Source organism: Canis aureus, chromosome 17, assembly GCF_053574225.1.
Source record: "Canis aureus isolate CA01 chromosome 17, VMU_Caureus_v.1.0, whole genome shotgun sequence".
Lineage (NCBI taxonomy): Eukaryota > Metazoa > Chordata > Mammalia > Carnivora > Canidae > Canis > Canis aureus.
In genome coordinates this window covers 59,794,294-59,817,416 of record NC_135627.1, presented here as the reverse complement: position 1 = coordinate 59,817,416, position 23,123 = coordinate 59,794,294, and the positions used below count along the sequence as shown (strand labels likewise).

General features: G+C 40.4%; 1 protein-coding gene across 4 annotated transcripts in view; it reads right to left on the bottom strand.

Moving 5' to 3' along the window:
- Positions 1-3,041: 3,041 nt before the first annotated feature.
- LOC144288111 (uncharacterized) overlaps positions 3,042-23,123 on the bottom strand; it is a 57,157-nt gene continuing 37,075 nt past the window's right edge. For 2 of the 4 annotated variants that reach the window (XR_013356103.1, XR_013356105.1), the window contains exons 6-9: positions 22,060-22,162; positions 20,454-20,569; positions 7,642-7,695; positions 3,042-3,240 (exon numbers count right to left, since the gene is read on the bottom strand). Coding sequence is in view for 1 of the 4 variants with exons in the window: in XM_077855824.1 (XP_077711950.1) it covers positions 3,879-4,042; positions 7,642-7,695 (218 nt within the window). In the remaining 3 variants the exon portion in view is untranslated. The other 2 variants (XR_013356104.1, XM_077855824.1) reach the window with 2 other exon arrangements.

The following is a 23,123-nucleotide window of genomic DNA, read 5'->3' as shown; positions in this document are numbered from 1 at the left end:
ACAGCGCAGTCAGATCACCCTCCAGTACACCACACCCACATACACACACACACACACACACACACACACAAAAGGGTTTCCAACCTGCTCCTGATACTCCATTTCTGCCTATGAGCAGGCAATTAAGGATACCAGCTATTGGAGAACTTCTATCATGAAAGACAGAAACAAAAGAAACAAAAAGAAAAAACACCCTAGAAGAAGCAGACTATGCAGGTAAAGGAAACTTCAAGAAAATCTATCAGTAATGGCCTCAAAGAGTTAAGGGAAAATACTGCACTTATAAATACAAAAAAAAAAATCTGATTTTTAATGTTTTCAAAGTACAACAGAAAGTTTTAGAAAATAAAAATGTGAGAGTAGAAATGAAAAGCTCATTTAAAGGGCTAGAAGTTAAAATTCAAGAAGTTTCTCAGGAAGTGCAACCAAAAAAAAAAAAAAGAAGAAAGTGGAAAACAAAGTTAATTTATAAGAAAAAAATATATATTGGAACACCTTGATATACAAAATACAAATATATCAACATATATATGAATATACATAAATACATATGAGACACCTCCATAATCCATACACCAAAAAATATGCGGGAGGGTGTATACATATATTTATGTGCTATATATGTTAATCACCTAGATATTGTAAGCCACCATGGAAATCTTACAATTTCCTCTTCTAAGCAGCTAATCAAGAACGCTGGATCAAATGGACGCGGGAGAGGGAGAGAGGAGGAACTGGCAAGCACATGAAGGTGGAAGACTGCCAACCCAAACAGCATCACCAGATCCCTAGAATCTCGATGGTGATGGCGAAGGGTGAACAGGAATGACCAGGGCGCCCTCTCTTTGGGAGCCACCCTGGGTCGCAGTTTGGGACTTAACTATGAAATCCAAATTAGAAAAAAAAAAAATATCATGCCTACTTAGATTCTTTAATCAGAGCATTTCAAGAGCTTGGTTCCAGCCCCTCAAGCGGAGAAGCTGCATTTGCGCTGGGCCACTCAGGCCACATGAACACACAGTGGGGAGACGGCTTCCCTCCGTGCGCACAGTGCTCAAGTTATTTGCAGCACATAGCTGGGAGGGTTGGGGGGTGTGCCTCGGTATTATTCCCATGGCACTAGCACAACACCATGGAATTCCAGAGTGGGGACACTCCAGAGTGCGGCTCGAGGGATCTGTGGGTGGTAAACACAGACTAGAGAACCAAAGGTGAAGGCATGACCTACGCGAGCCCTGCACCCAACACACTCCCACAGCACCATAGCATGCATTTACCCCATGCAATGTGGGCAAAATAAACACCCAGGGCAGAGGTGACATATATATCTCTGAGACTTATAGACCACCGTCCTTCTGGCTGAATCCCAATTCATGTAACCAAAAATGATTTCAAAATAATGCAAACACCATGAAGGACATTAGATCCCATTGACACTTCTTAACACGTCCTTACTTCTCCCTCTATTTCCTTCACAAACTAGAATTGCTCCCAAATCCTTCTCCCCAAATGGTCTTCCAGACATTGCCCCCCAGATGCCCCTTGGGAGATGGTTCACCTTCCTTCCACCAGGCCCAAAAAAGCAGGATCCCGCTCAGGAATGGGGACAGGTTTAAATACTGGAAGTATTCTTATACTAGTGACCTTTATTCTCTCCTATTCTAAGAAAGAAATAGGAAAGGCATTAGCCAAAGAGTTCTTCTAAGGTGGTGGTGGTGGTGGTGGTGGTGTGTGTGTGTGTGTGTGTGTGTGTGTGTGTGTTTCTGTAAGACAGGAGAAATTTAACCATGTCTTAAGAGAGGTAAAATTGTTGGGTACACCTAACATTATATAAACTGGATTTAGGAAAAGAAAATTGCTGTTGAAAAGTTGTGGAGAAGGAATAATGTAAACTCATAACCTGGTCAAGTCTATTCACACAGACAGTTTTAACACCAGTGCAAACACAATGAATAAATATATTCAACATCAATAAAGCCGAGCTGAAGTTGAAAAGGAACTTGGAAAATCAAAAATCCTGTTGTTTGGGATAAATTTTCTCCAGTGGAGAAAGTGCCAGCTTTGGGGGCAGCCCGCAAAGAGAACAGATGGCTAGAGATATGACCATTGGCTCACATTGGCTACTTCGGGCCTGCTAGGAAAAACTTAGAAAAGAAAAACCATAATAAGACTGGGTTTATTATATTTCACTTGTAATTCTTTTATTTTGGTGAGATATTCTTTCCTTTGACTTGACCACACAAGTAACATGTGGTTTTGTTTATCACATTGTGAAAGGAAAGAAAACTGGAACAGAGGTGCAAAGCACAGAGGGCAGTGGTGTGAGATGCTTTGTTCTACACTGACATGAAATCAAGTCCCCCAAAATACACGAAAACCATAAAAAACACAGTGTCCATAAAAGAAACATTTTTCTCTTAATATTAAATGGGTCTTTTCCAAGTTGCTGCAATAAGCCAGTATGGCTTTTATAATCACTTTTATAAAAAGAGCTTTTAAAAATATTGAATGGGCCTTCCCTCTTTGCTTCCTTAACCTCCCAACAACCCAACAACGTAGGCCCGTGACACCACTCACAGTTGACAGTTCGCGGTAGCTCCAGACATACAAGTCGGAGAAATTCCTTGATGACAATACCAGCGCTTGAGAGATTTCAAATGGCCGTGGCATTGTTCAGAGGCACCATGGCCATGTCGTCCCCAAAGTGGCACAGCAGCAGCATCTTGTGATTGTCGCGTTCTGGGTTCAGCCGACTGAGCGCTGGAGTGTCACTGGCCCACCAGACTAACCCTTCCCGCCTGGAAATGCCCACAGCGCCTGCCGTGTGACCACGCCATGTGACATGTGGCCATGCAAGGAGAGAATACAGGGGGAGCACGTGCTCAGAGCAATAGTGAGAACAAGAGTAAGAGCCCATCACATCGGTCACTTGGGTGCTTTCCTTGAAAGGAAAACACTTTACTCTCGAGAGACTTCCATTCCAAAAATAAAGGAAAACACACACAGTCCAGAATACATGGAAATACTCAGAGACTGAAAAATAAATATATGTTAACCTTTATTCTAGTAGGCACATTGTCAATAGACTTCCTCAAGATGAGCCCTGTCCCACTCTCTTTAGCTTCCCAGTTGCTCCCAAGGAGTCAGAAGGAGTCCCGGCCCCTTGCCTTCCCCAAACGCAAATTTGGAGGATTTCCACGCTGAGGGCTAGCTGGATGGGATGCGCTGCCTCCAGAGAACCTGTGTGTGAAATTTAAGATCCCGTTGACTCGTACTTTCCTTTTGAATAGCAGAATGATGTCCTCCTTCACTTGGATTTTTGGTTTGTTTGTTTCACATTACCATTATATATATTCTCCATTTTTTCGGGTTATCAACTTTTTGTGCATGTTCAGAGTTATATTAGAAGAGTCCACTCTTTTGACATGGCTTCAATGTAGTTAGTAGTGAATTCCTGAGCACGGAAGTTTTACGTGAATGGGAGTGATGTTTAGTGAGCAAGCTATGCTGCTCGAGGTTAAAGCATGTCAGGTTGGACACAGACACAAGTATCAAGACGAAGGCGCTAATCACGCCAGGCTCCCTGCTTGCAAGTGCTCTGATGAGCCTATTTCCTTCATGCTCTGAATTTTGACACTAGGCTATCTCAAGCCTACGTGAAATGCAAAGTCTTTTTTTCTTTTTTTTCTTTTTTTTTAAGATTTTTTTTATTTATTCATGAGAGACTCATGGAGAGAGAGAGGCAGAGACACAGGCAGAGGGAGGAGCAGGCTCCACGCCCTACGTGGGACTCGATCCCGGGTCTCCAGGATCAGGCCCAGGGTTGAAGGTGGCGCTAAACCGCTGGGCCACCCAGGCTGCCCAAAGTCATTTTTTTTCTATAAGAGATTTTTAAATTTCTTAGGAAATGACTGTGGAAATGGATTGGAAAGACCCTTTTCTAAACTTGCATGAATTCCAACTCTTAAGGGCCTTTCTAAAGAGCATTCTGGAGGGCAGCTGTATGTTATAGATTCGGAGAGCAGGTCCTTGGACAACACTCCTGAAGAGCAGAAAAAATACACAGAGATTTTGAGAACAAGAGCAAAAGGAGGAGCTAATGCTCCCAACAGGTGCGTCCTAAAGCCACTGAGCTTCCCAGACTCTCCCCCACCAAACTAATGCTCACCCGTAGAACACTAGTTTTACAGGTTGCTTCCATTGAAGGCCCTGAGAAAGGTCAGAAGCGGCAAGTGATCAGAAGATTGATACCCCTTAAAGGGCAATGGATAGACTGGGAGAGAACAGCAGGGTATATTTAAACAAAAGGGTTTGAGGGATATGCTCCTTACATCAGTGGAGGACTTCCCAAAACCTGTGTGTGGTCTGTACCATGTTTTCCCAATTTATTAGTCCTGTTCAAATATAACAGTAGAATCAACTCAGTGTGTGCTGAGAACTCCAGCCCCTTTTCCAAAAACTCCCTCCTGTCGTCACCTCAGACACTGTCATTCTAATCAGTGTCATATTCCAGACAATAAAATGGTAGAGGAAGAGGAAGAAAAAAACCTATTGCTCAGAAACCTAACCACTACTGAGCTCAACACCTCCAAATAGGGTTCTTACACTTACCACCTCTCTCTGAGCTGAACCACCCAACCTGGGGCTCATCCTGCATGGCTGGGTGAGGACCGTTTCAAATGTCACATCACAGGACACATCAGTTGTCTTCATTTCTTCACCTCCCACTCACTCCTCAACTCATTCCCGTTAGCCTTATTACTCCATGCTTACTACTCCACCAAAGCAGCTTTCATCAAGGCACCAAGATGAGATGACCATGTGTCCAGACCTTGTCTTACTAGATTCCTTGGCAGCAGTTGACCCTGGTGACCACTTCTCCCTCGAAGTCCTCTCTTCCTTTAGTTGCCCTGGCATCACTCCCCTGGTTTTCCTCCTAGCTCTTTGCTCTTCCTCCTCATTCTCCCTTCATCGCTCTTTCCTCTCGGCCTGGCCTTTACATGTTGGCATTACTAAATAAAAGCTCACTTTCCTTCTACTGTATTTTCCTTCCCTGTGCCATCTTTCCCATATCCATAGCCAGCACTCTGCACAAGTCCAGAAGATGCGACACCCATCACACTCCAGGTAACTGGCTCTCCCTTGAGTTGTACAATGCATGGCTCTGTTTGGTCACAAGGGCTGTTCTATCCGCTCCTGTGGCTTTAATATCCATCCGTACATTACTGACCGCAAAATGTCTGTCCCAGGCCCAGACAACAATGAAACTCAAACCCACATATACAACCAAATACTTGACATCCACTTGTTCATCTCAAAGGCACTTCAAATACCATGTCCCAGCTGAACCCATGCTCTTCCTAGACAAGTCTTTTAGCATTCCCTACCTTGGATTTGGGGCCAGCATCCATCAGGTTGCCCAACCTAGAGGCCAGAAGGCATTCTTGTCCCTCGCCCTTCTGACACCATCAACAAATGATCTGTTTCGTGTTTGTTATCTGTCTCCTTCCACTACGATGTAAGCCCCTTGAATGTTGGAATCTCTCTCACCATCACATCTCCAGAGCCTGAGGGATGCCTACCGTGTGACATTTGTTGAATGAAATAATAAAGTCCTATTGATTTTATCTATCTCTCAAGTCATCTCCATCCTCACCCAGCACCTTTACCTAGGTTACTCCTTCAGGTTTCCCCTCCTTTCTTAGCTAATGCCTGTTCAACTTTCAAATCTCAATTCAAAGTCACTCCCTCGGATGAGCACTGGGTGTTATGCTATATGTTGGCAAATCGAACTCCAATTGAAAAATATATAAAAAACAAAACAAAGTCACTCCCTCAGGAAACTTCCTCTGATGTCCCCAACTGGGCCAGGGCCCCTTAAGATGCCATGTAAATATATAACACAGTATGCAATATCTGCTAATATAGAGCTATATACAAAGAAGCTAAAGAGCACAGCGGAAAAGGTGATTAATCCCATTTAGGTGGGGGTGGCCAGAAAAGTCTCACTGAGTGGGTTTTGCAAGCAGATCTTTCACCCTTATTTCCTCATAGACTATTCTTATAGTCAGAAAATTCATGGAAATTGTTTAAGTCTTCCATTTTTTCTTTTCACCCAGAGACTCCCAAAGTCAACTCTCGATGGTTGCTGTCTAGAAACTTTGCTGTTCATTCTAAGGCCTCCTGTTTCTGCAGACTCACAACACCCTGAAATGTCTCCATTTTCTTTCTTTTCTGTTCACTCTTCCCACACCATCCTCTTTCCTCTTTCTTTAAAAAGTAATCTCTTGGGATGCCTGGGTGGCTCAGAGGTTGAGCATCTACCTTCAGCCCAGGGCGTGATCCTGGAGACCCAGGATCGAGTCCCATGTCGGGCTCCCTGCATGGAGCCTGCTTCTCCCTCTGCCTGTGTCTCTGCCTCTCTCTCTCTCTCTCTCTTTCTCTCTCTCTCTGTTTCTCATGAATAAATAAATCTTAAAAAAAATCCTTAAAAAAAATAAAAAAATAAAAAGTAATCTCTTGCACTCATTCTCACTAATGTGTTGTAAGTCATATCTTCTTAGAATAGATAAATTTTACAAGAGGCCCTTGAAAGAAATTGCTACTCTAAAAAATGAGTCTTCATTTTCAGGTGGAGGGTCTGCTCCAAATGCTTCCATTTACAACAACAGGCAAGACCTTGTGTTCTGCCTGTAAGTAAGGCCAATGCTGCCAAAACAAACAGGACTTTCCAAGTTTGCTAGTTGTGTGTGCTTCTTGGGTTACTTCTTTTTCCAGCAAACATGAGAGCAACTTGAAATGACCATCACACTTGACTTTTGCCAAAGAACATTACCTGTTGTGAAAGGTATCATATTCCAAGGAAAATCCAACAACATTCAGCTCATCTGTGACATTTGCCTGGACTGTTCTTCCCTTCGCTTCATGCCTGGCCAACTCCTATACTTCATTCAGCCTCCACTCAAACATCACTTCTTCAGGGAACCCCTTCTCTTCTCCTGATTAACTCTCATGGTAGCTTATGCTTCCTTCTCTAGAATACTTACACACATGTAATTACTAAAGATGGGTCTGTCTTGTTTTCAGTTGTATCTCCCAGGCTTAACACAGTACCTGGTACACAGAAGGTCCTCAAAGTCAGTATATATTGAATTGAATTGCTATATCTGTGCCCTCTACGTGCTTCTATTGTTACCACACATTATACCATAACTTATTTGTTTTCATGTCTCTCTACTTCCTTTCACATTAAGTCCCTTCAAATAAATCATAAATGATTAATTTTTTAATTCCCAGAGTCTAGGACATTGTTGGTGCCTTCAGTAAATGGGGGGAAAAAAGGAAAGGAAAGAGGAAAAGAGAAAGGCAGGGAGAGAGAGAGAGGGAGGGAAATATCGCTGGTTGGCATTTCTATAATTCCAGTAGTGTCTTAATAATATCAAACCCACATGTCTGTAGAGAATGACAACAAAAGCAAGAATCAGGCTCTAGGCTTTTGTAGACTCAGATTCAGAAAAATTCCAAATTTCTTCTTTTTTAAGATTTATTTATTTGAGAGAGAGAGAGAGAGAGAGAGAGAAAGAGAGAATTGGGGGAGGGCCAGAGAGTGAGAGAGAGAGAGAGAATCTCAAGCAGACTCACCTCTGAATGTGGAGCCCAACACAGGACTCGACCTCATGACCCTGAGAGCATGACCTGAATGAAAACCAAAGGTCAGACATTTAACTGACTAAGCTACCCAGATACCCCCTCCCCGCAAAATTCTAAATTTCTGGGAAGTTTATTTAGTTAGAGTGTTTTCCGAGACCTATATCATTCTGATTTCCCTCCTTGTGAAAAGAGAAGGAAAACCAAACATTTCTGAGACCTGCTATGTGCCAGGTGCTTTACATATAGTGTAGTTAGTTCAGCAACAGCCTAACTGAATATTCACTGAGTTGCTACTAGGTACCATGCACTTGATCTCAGGGATCAAAAATGTATTAGTATCCATTTTTAAAATATGGCTCCTAGAATGGAACACAATATCTGTTATGTTCTGACCAATACAGGGGCTTGGGATGCTCTCTCTCTATTTCTTCAGCCCAGAATTCAACTAGGCCATTTTGCAGCTGTAGCCTTTGGATTGCCTAACAGTGCTTATGGTTAACAAACTCCTCTCTGAGGCTTTTGAAATTTAAACACCCTCAAGTCAGATTTTCCCCAGTTTGGACTGAGTCAATTGATTTCAAAATCTAAACTGAAAGTTTACCCTTTTTTTACTTTACATTGGTTTCACCATCTCTCAAACCTGGCCAAAAATGTTTAATTCTTGATTTTATCATCAAACATATAAGACTGGCAGCCTGAGACCACAAAATGACCTTTAGCAAATCTCTTAACTTCTCTGCCAGGGCTACCATGTTGAACTCCAGAGACCCAATTTACCCCAGAGCCAAACAGCACCTATACAAACAGCCCCACCGGATGTCGTGCAGTGGCCCGGGCTTGGAATCTGCCATTGCCCATAGATTAGAACAAAACCTCATTCTGTAATTTGGGGTCACTTACACTTTTGATAAACATTCCTTTGATGCTCTGTCCTATTTACTGATGAAATTACTGACTACAAGCAAAATATAGAGGAATATATATCTATATCTCCCAGGTCTTACTTTGTGTTCTTGAGAGACTCCTTTAACTAGGTCAACAGTCATCCTTCACTTCCTTTAAAGCACCATAGGTCTTCAAAAGTGTGGGAGATAGCAAATTGCCACTTCCTTGTCACACTGAGCAAAATCCTCATGAGCTACAATATATGACAATATGAAATATATATTCTGAAAGTCCCTGAAAGGAAAAAGCTGATTGATGATTCATCTTATCAATCAAGGAAATAAAATAACTAAGAGTTACTGATACCAGGCCTGTGATCTATAATGTGCCTTTCTCTTTCAGGGTTGTCTAGGCTAGCATCCATAATGGTGAAATGGGAAGATAAGACAAGGAAATGCCATGCAACGTAGTGTTGGTAGAAGATGAAACCGATAGTACTATATTTCTTTAGGTTACCAATTATATCTCCTGAAAATAGGTAGCAAATTAGGAAATAATTCAATGAAAGGAAATATTATAAATGTTCTATAAAAGTCAAAAATTAGCACGTGTAAAAGCCCTGTGTACAAATAGGCAAGAGCTTAGTGAGGTCAAGAAACTGAAAGAAACCAGAATGGTAAAAGCTCAGTAGGCAAGGGGAAGAATGGTGGAAGGTAGGCCATGGGGGGCCAGATCATACAGATCTGTCAGCCATGTAAGGATCCTGGGCTTCTTCCCAAGTGTGACTGAAAACTGTTGACAAAAAGTAGAGGATTAGGTTAGTAAATAAGGCTATAGCATCAGACTAACCATCACTGATTTCCAAAGTGCATTCTAAACACTTAACTGTGGAACAGATGTTTTGTTGTATATTTTTTTAAGTTTCACATTAAATTAATTTGAAAAAAATGTGTAATATTCTCATTCTTTACCTTAAAGCAAGATTTCTCTAGATTTCTTCTTTGAGAAATCCTACAGTGAAGGAATTTATTCACTTTCACAACTTTCCAAACTGATCTGACCTCAGAGACGTTTTATTTTCCCCAAGTAATATAAGTTAAAATCCCAAGAGGGGATCCCTGGGTGGCTCGGCAGTTCAGTGTCTGCCTTTGGCCCGGGGCATGACCCCAGGGTCCCGGGATCAAGTCCCGCGTCAGGCTCCCGGCATGGAGCTGCTTCTCCCTCTGCCTGTGTCTCTGCCTCTCTCTCTTTCTCTATGTCTATCATGAATAAATAAATAAAATCTTTTTTAAAAATCCCAAGAAACCTGCATTTGTGAAATATCTTTTGGTAAATATTGCTATTTAGCCATTTTAATTTTTTTATTTTACTTAAATTCAACTTGCCAATATATGGTATAACACCAAGTGCTCATCTCATCATGTGCCCTCCTTAATGGCCATCACTCAGTTACCCTACCTATTTTAAAAGATCATATATGGGGGATCCCTGGCTGGCTCAGCAACTGAGCACCTGCCTTCAGCTAAGAGCGTGATCCCAGGTTCCGGGATCAAGACCTGCATCGGGTTTCCTCCATAGAGCCTGCTTCTCCCTCTGCCTGTGTCTCTCTCTGCCTCTCTCAATGTGTGTCTCTCATGAATAAATAAAAATTTTTTTAAAAAAAGATCATATATGGGAAGTCTGTAGAAAAATGAAAAATCCCATGATTGTAACTATATTAAAATATGAATGCACATGAAGGTAATAAGCAACAATTAAAATATCCATTACTCAGAGGTCACCTGGCTGGCTCAGTCTGTTGAGCCTATGACTCTTGATCTCAGGTCTGTGAGTTCGAACTCCATGTTGGGTGTACAGATTACTTAAAAATAAAATCTTAAAAGGGGCACTCGGGTGGCTTAGTCAGTTAAGCGTCTGACTCTTGATTTCAGTCCAGGTCATGATCTCAGTGTCATAGGATCAAGCCCCACATCAGGTGCTACACTCAGCAGAGTCTGCTCGGGGTTTCTCTCTCCTCCTTCTGCCCCTCCCTGCCCTGTGCTTGCTTGCACTGTCTCTCTTTCTCTAAAATAAATAAATAAATCTTTTAAAAAATCAAATCAAATCTTTAAAAAAAAAATCTGTTACTTAGCATGACAGGTTTACCAGTGGTTTTATTTCTTTCTTAAGTCTTCCTTAATTATATTATAGCATTTTTTCAATTAAAGATTATAAAGTAGTAAAAAGTTATGAAAGCCATATTTTTAAAAATGTATTTGAAGTTTTGCCAATTCAATCAATCCATGGGCTGCTTCACAAATTTCACTTCATTAGTGTGTCTAGAGACTATGAAAGCTACATTTTATGATGGAGAAAAAAACCAGTCATCTTAATACTAGTTCTAATCCCCTTGCTGGCAGGCTGATCTAATTAACATCTCTTAATTGGATGAATTAATGTAAACTAAACCACAGTTTGATTCATACCATAGTTAACTATAGACATCCTTCATGGGATTCATGGAATCCTCTGGATTTCCTTCCAATCCCATTACTACCCATAAAGCCATTTCAAAGAATATTTCATATACATAGATCAAAACCTGTTTAAAACTTTAGTGTTGGGATCAGAAATTAAATCCTGTCTTTCCATTCATTCAACATTTACCAAAGTATGTTTAGACTATGGTTAAGAATATAAAAACTTAAAATGACAAAAATCTTTATCTACAGTGAATTCTCAGTAAGTAATACAGACATGCAAAGTAAAGTAATAAAGAATACTCTGATCTTGTTATATATTGGCATAATGTTAGTATAAGAAAGAGAGAAGTCAGTCCTTTCCAGAATCAGGAGAGTGGGTTGGAAAGGTTTCAAAGAGGAATTAGATGTATGAGCCACATCTTCAAAAACGAGCGTGAGTTTGGTAGGCAAATGAGGTTGGGAACACTCTAGGCAGAGAAGAGCATGTACAAAGCATAGATGTATGATCCAGCACAAGAACACAAGCTGGGACATAGTAATAGGGCAGAGGGAGACCTTCCAGAGATCCATCAAGTAAGATAAAAATTAAAGTAACTATAGATTTAGAGTTTAGGTGGCAGCACCAACTCTAAAGCAAAAGCAGACTCAGAAAACTGAAGGAAAACATTCAAACTGCAGTCAATTGGAGAGTGAATTCACAGGAACCATAGTCAGCAGACCCAGTCATTTATGGGGTAACATTTTGACAAGTGATAACCTTAATTCATGTAATGAGTTAGCGCTTATGAGGACATTCTGTAGTGCATGTAATGATACCAAGATACTTTGTAACTCTGGACTTCTGATGCATATCACTGACGGAATATAAAGTGTAGGTTATTCTTATGATTTCAACCCATTCATCCTTTCACTTCTTTAAAAATAATAGTATTTGATGAAGCAGTCCAAGATGGCAGCCTAGGAATGTCCTACCTTCCCTCCTCCCATAGACACATCACATCTACAGCTACATATGGATCACGTCCCTCTGAAAAAGATCTGAAAACCAGGTGAACTGCTGTCCACAACAAAAGATAAAAGGACCACCTCCAAATAGGTAGGAGAGGCAGAGACATGGTCTTGCCAAAAAATCCATCCCCAGCATGGTGTCACACAATAGGGAGGGATCTCACCAGACAGGTGCTTCTCCCGGAGACACAGGGGCTGAGGCCTCACACTGGCACCCACAACTAGAATCTGCACTAAACAGATGAACTCCCAGAACATCTGGCTTGGAAAACCAACAGGGCTGAAGTCTAGGAGTCCCAAATTGCTATAAGAAACTGAGATTCCCTTCTTAAAGGATTGACCCAGAGAATCAGCAGAAAAACAGCAGTTTGAGAAGTGCCTAGATTATATGTAAGCGAGATTTGTTTGCTGATCTGAGAGCATTGGCTGAACAGGTGGGGAACAGTTGAGATGCTCCCCAGAGATGGAGGCACTGAAGGTCATACCTACTGCACTCTCTGCAAGCAGTCACAGTGCTCACTGAGGCTGAAGAGTGTGGGCATTTGCAACACTTCCCTACTTCTTGGCTGAGGTGGGGGAGGATAGTCAGTCACGGTGTTCCCTTGCTCCTTAGCTAAAGTCTCCAAGCATGGGCAGTTGTGACACTCCCCAAGCCCCTGGCAGGGCTGGTGAGTGTGAACAGTCATGGCATCTCCCACTCCCAGCCTAAAGCTGCACACATACACAAACAAAGCACTTTCTCACTGCACTGTTGATGCCCACATGCATAGTCAAGACATTTTCCTACTGCCTTTCTAATGCCAGTGAGCATGTCCCACCCTCTACACTCTCCAGCTGCCTTGCTAAAGCCAGTGGGTGCGGGCAATTCCCACAAAGGTCACTCCTGAATCACCTGGCCCTGGTGGCCAAGAGGGCTAGCATTCCAGAGCTCCGAGGGACTGTAACAATTGGAAAGACAGTTTTTGGCAGGCCATCACACCCAGAGCACTGCACAAATAGCAGACTGAAATACAACCCAGTGTTCCTGTGAAAAAGGCCTATTGACTCAGACTAGAGCTTCAGCCAGAGGGACAGGCTTCAGGTTTCCCACATATCTAGAGGCTAAGGAGGCACTCCTAGGGAACTTAAGCAGGGAGACAAAATCTTTGCATACCCCTTTGGCCTCACTGCAGCTCAATGAGACTTACCAAAAGAAAAGTAAAAGGCTTAAACATTCATCTAGAGCCCTGATTCTTGCAACTGTCACCCAGGGTACAGATCTCCTGGTCCAGATCTCCTGGTCTGAAGACCAGCAGGAATTGTGATTGCAGCCCCACTGGACTATATATATTTGCATACTTTAAAAGTTATTGCCTGAGGGTCTGACGTCCAATTGGCCTGAAACTAGGTGCTAAATGAGATTCCTCTCCTTGGATCACTGACAGGTCTTGTCTACCCTCAACAACAGGGTCATATCAAGAATGAATCAAGTTATTAGATAACTAGACAATCACAAATGTTCAAGAGACAAACAAGAGCTATGGTAAGGTTGAATGAGAGGATCATCACCTACAAGAGGCCACTCCAAGACTAAGAGGAGTAGCTGTTTAACCTAATATATAGAAACAAACACAGAGAATCAAGCAAAATGAGAAATAGATTCCAAAAACCAAAAAAAAAAAAAAAAAAAAAAAAAGAATTTTTAAAATCTCAGAAAAATACCTTAATGATATAAAGATAAGTAATCTATCTGATAAAGAATTCAAAGTAACAGTCATGAAAATGATCACTGAACTTGGGAGAAGAATGCATAAGCAAACAGTGAGAACTTCAATAAACAGAAAATATAAGAAAATACCCAACAGAAGTCACAGAGTTGAAAATATAATGACTGAACTGAAAAAACACACTAGAGGGGCTCAGCAGCACACTAGGTGAAGCATAAGAACAGTTCAGTGAGCTGGAAGAAAAAGTAATGGAACTCACCCAGACAAAGTAGCTAAAAGAAAAATGAATTTTAAAAAAATGAAGATAACAAATCTCTAAAACAAGATCAAGCAAAATAATATTTGCATTATAGGGGTCTCAAAAGTAAAAGAGAGAGAGAAAGTGGCAGAAAACTTATTTGAGAAAATCATGAATGGAAACTTCCCTAACCTAGAAAACAGAGGTCCAGGTTCAGGAAACCCAGAGAATTCCAAACACAGTGAACCCCAAAGAGAGTCACAACAGGACATGCTATAATTAAAATGTCAAAATTAAACACAAAGAGAATCTTAAAAACAGCAAGAGAAAAATAAATTGTTATATACAAGGAAAATTCCATAAGGCTATCAGTAGATTTCTCAGCAGAAACTTTGCAAGCCAGAAGGGAGGCATAACATATTCAGAGTTCAGAAAAGATAAAATTTCTAACCAAGAATACTCTACCTGGCAAGACTATTATTCAGATTTGAGAGAGAAATAAAGAGCTTTTCAGGCAACCAAAAGCTAAAAGGAGTTCATCTCTACTAAACCAGTCATACAAGAAATATTAAAAGGACTTCTTTAAGCTAAAAAGAAATGGTACTAATTAATAACAAGAAAACATACAAAAATGAAAATCTCACTTGAAAAGGTAAATATTTAGTGAAGACAGTGGATTAATCACTTATAAAGCTACTAAGAAAGGTAAAAGACAAAAGTAGTAAGATTAAGTAAAATTACAATAATTAGATAAAATACATAAAATACATAAAATACGTACAAGGTGGCATTAAAAACATAAAATGTGGGGAGGTGGAAGTAAAAATGTAGACTTTTGGAATATTTTCAAATTTAAGTTGCTATCAACTTAAACTGTTAATGCATAAGATAATATATGTGAACCTCATGGTAACCACAAAGTAAAAACCTAAAGTGAATGCACAGGAGAAAAATAAGAAAGAAATCTAAACACAATGCTAATGAAAATCATCAAATGAAAGGAAAGAAAGGAAAAGAACAGAGAAGAATTAACAAAAAAACACCCAGAAAACAATTAACAAAATGGCAATAAGTCCAAACTTAGCAATGATGACTCTAAATGTATAAGGACTAAATTCTCTAATCATAAGATACATAGTGGCTGAAAAGATTAAAAAAGCAAGACTCATCTATATACTATCTATAAGAGACTTCTTTCAGTAGCAAGGACATATACAGAGCAAATAGAGGAGGGATAGAAAAAGATATTCCATATAAATGGAAACCAAAAGAAATCTGGTATAGCTATATTCATATTACACAAAATAGATTTTTTTAATATTTTACTTATTCATAAGAGACACAGAGAGAGAGAAAGAGAGAAAGAGAGAGAGAGAGGCAGAGACACAGGCAGAGGGAGAAGCAGGCTCCATGCAGGGAGCCTGATACAGGACTCGATCCTGGGACTCCAGGATCATGCCCTGAGCCAAAGGCAGATGCTCAACCACTGAGCCAGCCAGGCATCCCAGACAAAATATATCTTAAAACAAAGACTGTAATAAAAGACAAAGAGAAGCACTACATAATGATAAAAACATCAATCCAGCAAGAAGATATCAGATTTATAAATACATAAGCACCCAGCATAGGAACACCAAAAAATATAAAGCAAATATTAACAGACAAAAGATACAAATTGACAGCAATTCAGTAATAGTTGGGAATTTTAATACCTCACTTAGATCAACAGATAGATCATCCAAACAGAAAATCAATAAGGGAATATTGGCCCCTAAAATACACACTAGACCAGGCGGACCTAACAGATATATACAGACTATTCCATCTAAAACCAGTCGAATACATTTTTCTCAAGTGTACATGGAATGTTATCCAGGATCAATTGCCTGTTTGGCCATAAAACAAATCTGAATAAATTTAAGAAGACAGAAATTATATCAAGCATCCTTTCTGACCACATGGTATGAAACTAGAAATTAATTACAGGAAGAAAACTGGGAAATTAAAAAAAACATGGAAATTAAACAACATGTTACTTAACAACTACCGAGTCATAGAAGAAATCAAAAACTACCTTAGAGACAAAAGAAAACAAGACAAGGATGCCCATCATTTCCACTTGCATTCAACATACTATTGGAAGTCCTAGCCACAGTGATCAGAAAAGAACAAGAAACAAAAATCATACAAATTTGAAAGGAAGGAGTAAAACTGTCACTATTTGCAGATGATACACTATATATAGGCAAACTGTTAAGATTAAACAAATAAGTTAAGTAAATTTGCAGGGTATAGCATTAATATATAAGAATCTGTTGTGGTTTTATACACTAAATAATAAGCTATCAGAAAGAGAAATCAAGAAAGCAATCCTAGTTACAATCACATCAGAAAGAATAAAATATATAGGAATAAGATAGTTTAAAGAAGTAAAAAGACCTGCACTGTGAAAATTATAAGATATTGATGAAAGAAATTGATGGAGACACAAATAAATGAAAAGACATTCAATGTTTATGGAGTGGATGAATTAATACTGCTAAATGTCCATACTACCCAAAGCGATCTACAGATTCAATGCAATCCCTATCAAAATTCTAATGACATTTTTAACAGACCTAGAACAAATAATTCTAAAATTCACTTGGAACCAAAAAGACTCCAAAAGGCCAAAAACAAACTTAAGAAAGAACAAAGCCAGAAGTATCAACTTCCTGATTTCAGAGGGCTATAGTCATTGATTTCGGAGCTGTAGTCATCAAAACTGTATGGTACTGGCACAAAAACAGACACATAGATCAATGGGGTAGAATTGAGAGCTCAGAAGGAAATGCATGCATATATGGTCAATTAATTTATGTCTAAAAGGGCAAGAACATACAATAGGAAAGGGACAATCTCTTCAATAGATGGTGTTGGCAAAACTGGACAGCTACATGCCAAAGAATAAGTCTAGACCACTATCTTACACCATATATAAAAAATAACAAAATGAATTAAAGACTGAATGTAAGAATTGTAACCATAAAACTCCTAGAAAAAAAAAAACATATGTAAGAAGCTCTTTGACATCAGTCTTGGTGATTTTTTTAGATCTGACTCCAAAAGCAAGAGAAACAAAAAAGCAAAAATAAACTATTTGGACTACATCAAACCACAAGATTTCTGCACAGTGAAAGAAACTATCAACAAAATGAAAAGGCAACCTACTGAATGGGATAAGATATTTGCAAATCATATATCCAACAAAGGGTTAATATCCAAAATATATTTTTAAAAATCATATGATTCAATAACAAAAAAATTCAATTAAAAACTTAGAAGATCTGAATAGACATTTTTTTCCAAAGAAGACATCCAGATGGCCAACACGCACATGAAAAGATGCTCAACATCACTCATCATCAGAGAAGTACAAATCAAAACCACGAGTTACTAGCTTACACCTGTCAAAATGGCAATCATCAAAAAGATAAGAAATAACAAGTGTTGACAAAGACATGAGAAAAGAGATACCTTATATACGGCTGATGGGAATGTAAATTGATGCAGCCATTATGGAAAACAGCATTGAGGTTCCTCAAAAAATTACACATAGAGCTACCATATGATCCACTTATTCCACTACTGGGTATTTATCCAAAGAAACTGAAAACACTAATTTGAAGAAATGTGTGCACCTTACGCTCACTGTAGCATTACTTACAACAGCCAAGATAAGGAAAGAACCTGAGCATCCATCAGTGGATGAATGAATAAAGAAGAGATGGTATATGTATACAATGGAATACTAGCCAGTCATAAAAAAGAATGAAATCTTGCCATTTGCAGGAACATGAATGGACCTTAAGGGCATTATGCTAAGCAAAAGACACACAGAGAAAGACAAATATCACGTGATTTACCTTGTATGTGAAATCTGAAAAACAAAACAAATAAAATAAAACCTAGAGTCCTAGGTACAGAGAACATCTTGGTGGTTGCCAGAGGGGAGGGGAGTTGGAGGTGGGCAAAGTGAGTGAAGGAGGTTAAGTACTACAAGCTTCCTGCTATGAAATAAATAAGTCATGGGGATGTAAGGTACAGCGTGGAGAATATAATCAGTAATATTGTATTAACTGTGCAAGGTGACGGGTGGTAACTAGGCTAATTATGGTGACCACTTCGCAACATATACAAATGTCAAATCACAATACTGTACACCTGAAATTAATATAACATTCTACATCACTTCTACCTCAATAAATATAAATAAATAAAAATTTACATCCAGAAAGCCCATACAGGGGGATAAATCAGCAGAATATAGAGAATTTCTAGAGAAAAAAAAATAGCTCTTAAAGACAAGTTGTAGATAAATCTTGATATCCTCAATTGAAAAATGCTACATACAGGGGGACTTGCTAAATCTACTTTGAGTACAGAGACTCCTAAAGTACGTGGCAAGAAAACATAATGTTCTGATAACTTCTATGAAATCTCGGAGGTGAGGAGAGAGTGGTGTGTGTCCATCGTGATGCCACACTGTGAATTGTGCAGCAGTGTTTCTCCAAGGGCTGCAGGACACTTTGTATGTATGTTTACTGTCATATGAAGACAGCGGTCTGTGCTCACATTCGAACAGAGGTAAAGAGGCGACGTTTTAAAAGTGCAAGAACCACAAGAGATTTAAGCATCATCTGTCCAACCTCTTCATTCTGGATAATAAGACAGAGTCAGAGAGGTTAAATAAGTTGCCCACAGCTCACCTAGTGAGTCAGAGGTGAAAGCAAGTCTGCAACCCGAAATCCCCACGTCTAGTAGTCTGGTGTGTTTGCTGCACTGCAGCCTCCTGGCCTGGCCCAAAGGCCAAAGCTGAGCCAGAAATAAAAGGAATAAGTCAGTCAACAGTTGAATCAATGAGACTGTGATCCTATCACCCCTTAGCGTGCAACTGAGCCGCTAAGGTCAGGAACACGACAGGGAGGTCCACACTCACCAGTGTTGCTCAACATAGCTCAGCAATTAGACAACAAAAAGAAATAAAAAGGTGTCTGAATCAGGAAAGAAGAAGTCAAACTCTCACTCTTTGCAGAGGACATGATATCCTATGTGGAAAACCCAAAAGACCCCACCCCATTTTAAAGTGAGTGTGGGGCAAAAGAGGATCACTGTGAATACCTGCTGCATGCCTGGCACTTTGTTCGGTGCTATATGTACACTCACAATACAGGATGCAAAGTTATTCTCTCATTATTTCACTGAGTAAATAAATACTTCCTGGGGAATCATGATGTGCCAAGGACATTTCTAGGCCCTAGGGATCGTGCTGAACAAGACAGAGTCTCTTCCTTCATAGAATTACACTGTAATTGGGAGAGACAAAAAATAAACAAGTCAAGTAATGAATACACAAGAGAGAGTAGTAACTGCTAGACAGAGAAATAAAATGAAGTGATGCAATGAAGTGTGACAAAAGAGAATGTGGGAGAGTGGGCACCGCCTCATTTTGTGTGGTCAGGGAAGGCCTTCTCCAGGTCTCCTTCTTACTGGCTGCTAAAAAGGACATGAATCGGGCACCAGCTATGAGCCTTCACACAAGAAGGCATGAAGATGCCCTTGAGCCTGATGCCAAGGGGTAAAACCAGGTCAGAATCGGGTCTGGGCATGTGTGAAGGCACATGTCTGTCCAAGTATCACTTACAGAAGTAGGAAAGAAATGGGCTGAGGACCGGTCAAAAGAACTTTCTGTAAGAGTTTGCTGCTGTTTCCTTTGGTTTTTATTAAGCCGAGCTACTTAATATGCAATGGATTTCACCCTGTGGCCTTCATTCCTCAAGGCTCTAATAATATTCAATGCCCCCCCTTCTCCCTACATGATTCCTTTCTTATTCTAACTGGATGTAACTGTTTCATAACCAGTGAGTTGACATAAAGGTGATAGGGATGACTACCAAGACCTCTGCTAATCACAAGAATTCCCTGGACCAAGACAAATGGGACAGAATGGTAGAAATGCTGCTCCAATGGGCATTCCGATAAGCATAAACAGATTGAACCCAAAGTGAGTGCAATACCATCAGGACTTCTTAAGGGAAAACAGCAATGAGATGTTGGAATTAATTTGAGGCCTCTGACATTGACAGGGTTGGAAGCAACACAAAGCTCAAAAAGTCAATCTGCTCTGGGAATGTTAAAAGGAAACACTTGTTTGGAACGAATTTTTAAGTGTGAAAAAGAAAGACTATTTTTGGTGGAATTTGTGAGCGGTGAGTCTGACCACACACTGGGGGCTGAGAGATGTATCACTGGGGGAACCATGGTCCAGCTCCCAGCAGTTTTCATGCCCGGCACCCAATTGAGAAATCGTGTGCTCTGATTCACATCTTCAATGTGCCAAATGACTCCGCTGGGAGTGAATCTGACTCTCATATCCAATCTCAGTCTAATTTCCATTTTTTTCCTTCTCCTCGCCCCAGCATTCCTTGTTTCTGCAATTCCATATACGTTTTAAGAACCACACACCTTGAGTTTAACTGTTTCATGAATCGCTTCCTCGTCCCCTGGCGGGAAATAGAAGTTCATGCGGAATGTTGCACGTCAGGGACAGGGTTCCAACTGATCCCGCTAGACCGTACTTCCTGTAACACATCCCCAGACCGGATTAAAGTCAACAGGCTGAAGGGCTACATGCCTGAGGCGAGTCTGCCCACTGCATGTCTGAGCTGGTTGTGGCATCTTTTATGACATCTCTCCCTATTCTTGGCATCTGGATGGACACTCAGCCTATTTCCCTTGTTGGTGTGGTGTTTGGGAACGTTTGGGATCACTGGGGAGAAAATAATATGCTATTTTAATATGTCTTCCTGGGAAGCTTTTTCTACCACTGCATCAAGCACCAGGGGATCCTAAAAAGTGCTCTTCTTGTGATTGACATGCATTGAAAACATCCAATCGCCTCCCAAATTCCATCATCCTACTGTACCCATGATGATCGGGTGATAATTATAGAAGTACCTTAAGACACTGGGAGACAAGGGGCAGATTCCCAAGAGTAGGAAAGCAGAAGTATATCTGGGAAACCTCTTGCTGCACAGAACTAAGAATGCCTTTCCATTCTGAAACATCCAATTCCTATCCCTCAATTTGCTACTTCAGGAAGACAAAATTCTCCTTTGTTTCTCAGTGAAAGCTCCTAATAAAGTGTTCTACATGATCATTGCCCTTGGGAGGGCTAATTTTTGACTTAAAATTAAGGCAACTTTGCCCTCACGTCATTTAAATGTGAAAATTCCTTGCCCTTTGAAATTATTAGAGACATAAATTTGGAAATGATTTTTAATACTTTAGGTTATATTTATGCCTCTTAGATTTTAGTATATTCTTTAGATATAAACTTACTTCAGGTAATCACTAAAAATTCCCTCAGTTTAACTTTTTCCAAACCAATAAAGGAAACTTTAAAATTATGAGCTATACACATGATAAAAATGACCCGACGTAGCATTATGCACACAATGTGTATAAATATATGAACAGTACCCATAGCCTAAAGGTTTAAGAGTTCAAGGGATCATATATTTTAAAATTTTATAGCTCATCTTGTCATCTATTTCTTTTTTCTCATTTCAGATCGCCTGGATCAAAGACATGGAATTAAGAACCATGATTTTACATAACTATATATAATATTCTGTAACATGTAGGTAGTAAATGGCATGTTTCGTTTTATTAAACATAATGGTGTATTGTGGAAGATTAACAGATATGTCATCAATCCTCATTATTCACACATTCTGTATTTGCAAGTTTCCCAATCTGGTAGAATTTATTTGTGACTCCAAAAGCAACACACACGGCCTTTTCATAGCCATTGGCAAACGTGAGCAGTGGTGAAATTTCTGAATCACCTGATGTTCACATTCCCAGTGGGGACGAAAGAAGGCAACACTCTGCCTTCTTGTCTCAGCTGTTACAGCATAAACAAGTATCCTTTTCATTTACTTCATGTCACGTTTTCCAAATTTTGGTGGTTTTTGTTTGGTAATTTCTCTGTTTAAAATGGGCCCACGCATAGTGTCGAAGGGCTGCCTAGTGTCCCTAAATGCAAAGAGACTGTGACGTGCCTTACAGAGAACATAACTGTGTGAGATGAGCTTCCTTCAGGTATGAGTTATAGTGCTGCTGGCTGTGAGTTCAATGGCAATGAGCCAACTGTATATTAAATAAGGCATCTAAATAGAAACACACAGAAAATAAGGTTAGGTATCGATCAGTGACAAAAAAACGTTGTGAGCAGAAGCTGGCAGGAACCGAACCCTATATTTCCCCTAGGAGCAATGGTTCATTTATCCACAAATCTGGGGTTCACAGAGCATAGCTTAGTGGTATTAACATGGTTTCTTGGGGCCCCTGGGTGGCTCAGAGCTTGAGCGTCTGCCTTCAGCTCAGGGTGTGACCCTGGGGTCCTGGTATCGAGTCCCACATGGGGCTCCCCATAGGGAGCCTGCTTCTCCCTCTGCCTATGTCTCTGCCTCTCTCTCTGTGTGTCTCTCATGAATAAATGAATAAAATCCTTTTTAAAAAATAATAAAATAAAGTGATTTCTTTAAGCTGCTAATCAGATGGTGTTTCCCAAGGGACCAGGGGCCAGGAGGAACATAGTGACCAGCAACCGTGGGTCCTGAATGGGATTCCTACAAAGGGAAGCCCTCCAAGCCCAAGCTGTCATGTGAGGAGGAGCTCAGGGCAGCACACAAAGACTATGTATGTCCCATAAGGAGCCACGTCAGGATGAAGGTGTGCAATCTGAGGCTGTTTGCTGCAGCTGAGTGGTGCAAGATGAGAATGGGAATCAAGACGAGAACCAAGGGGGGCAGAAGGTGAACCAGGCCAAGGCAAGGTGTGGAGGAACTACTGTGTCAGCATTCAGAAATTCACTGAGAAGTCTGATGTGGGCATCGTGATCTCTGGCCTAGAGGGAGGGAGGTGAGGGGAGTGGACAGTGCTGACAGCCACCTGAGTAACCTCGGAGGGAAGTGCATGGACAAACGTGTCCCCCCCACCCCGGGTCCTTACAGCCCTTTGGGCTTATGAGAGGCTGACAATAAGGAAAAATAGTGCAGGCTGGCAGATCGGCTTTGTTGGTTTGTACTGAAATTTGTGCTTGCCATCAGAGTCCTTAAAAGAGAAACA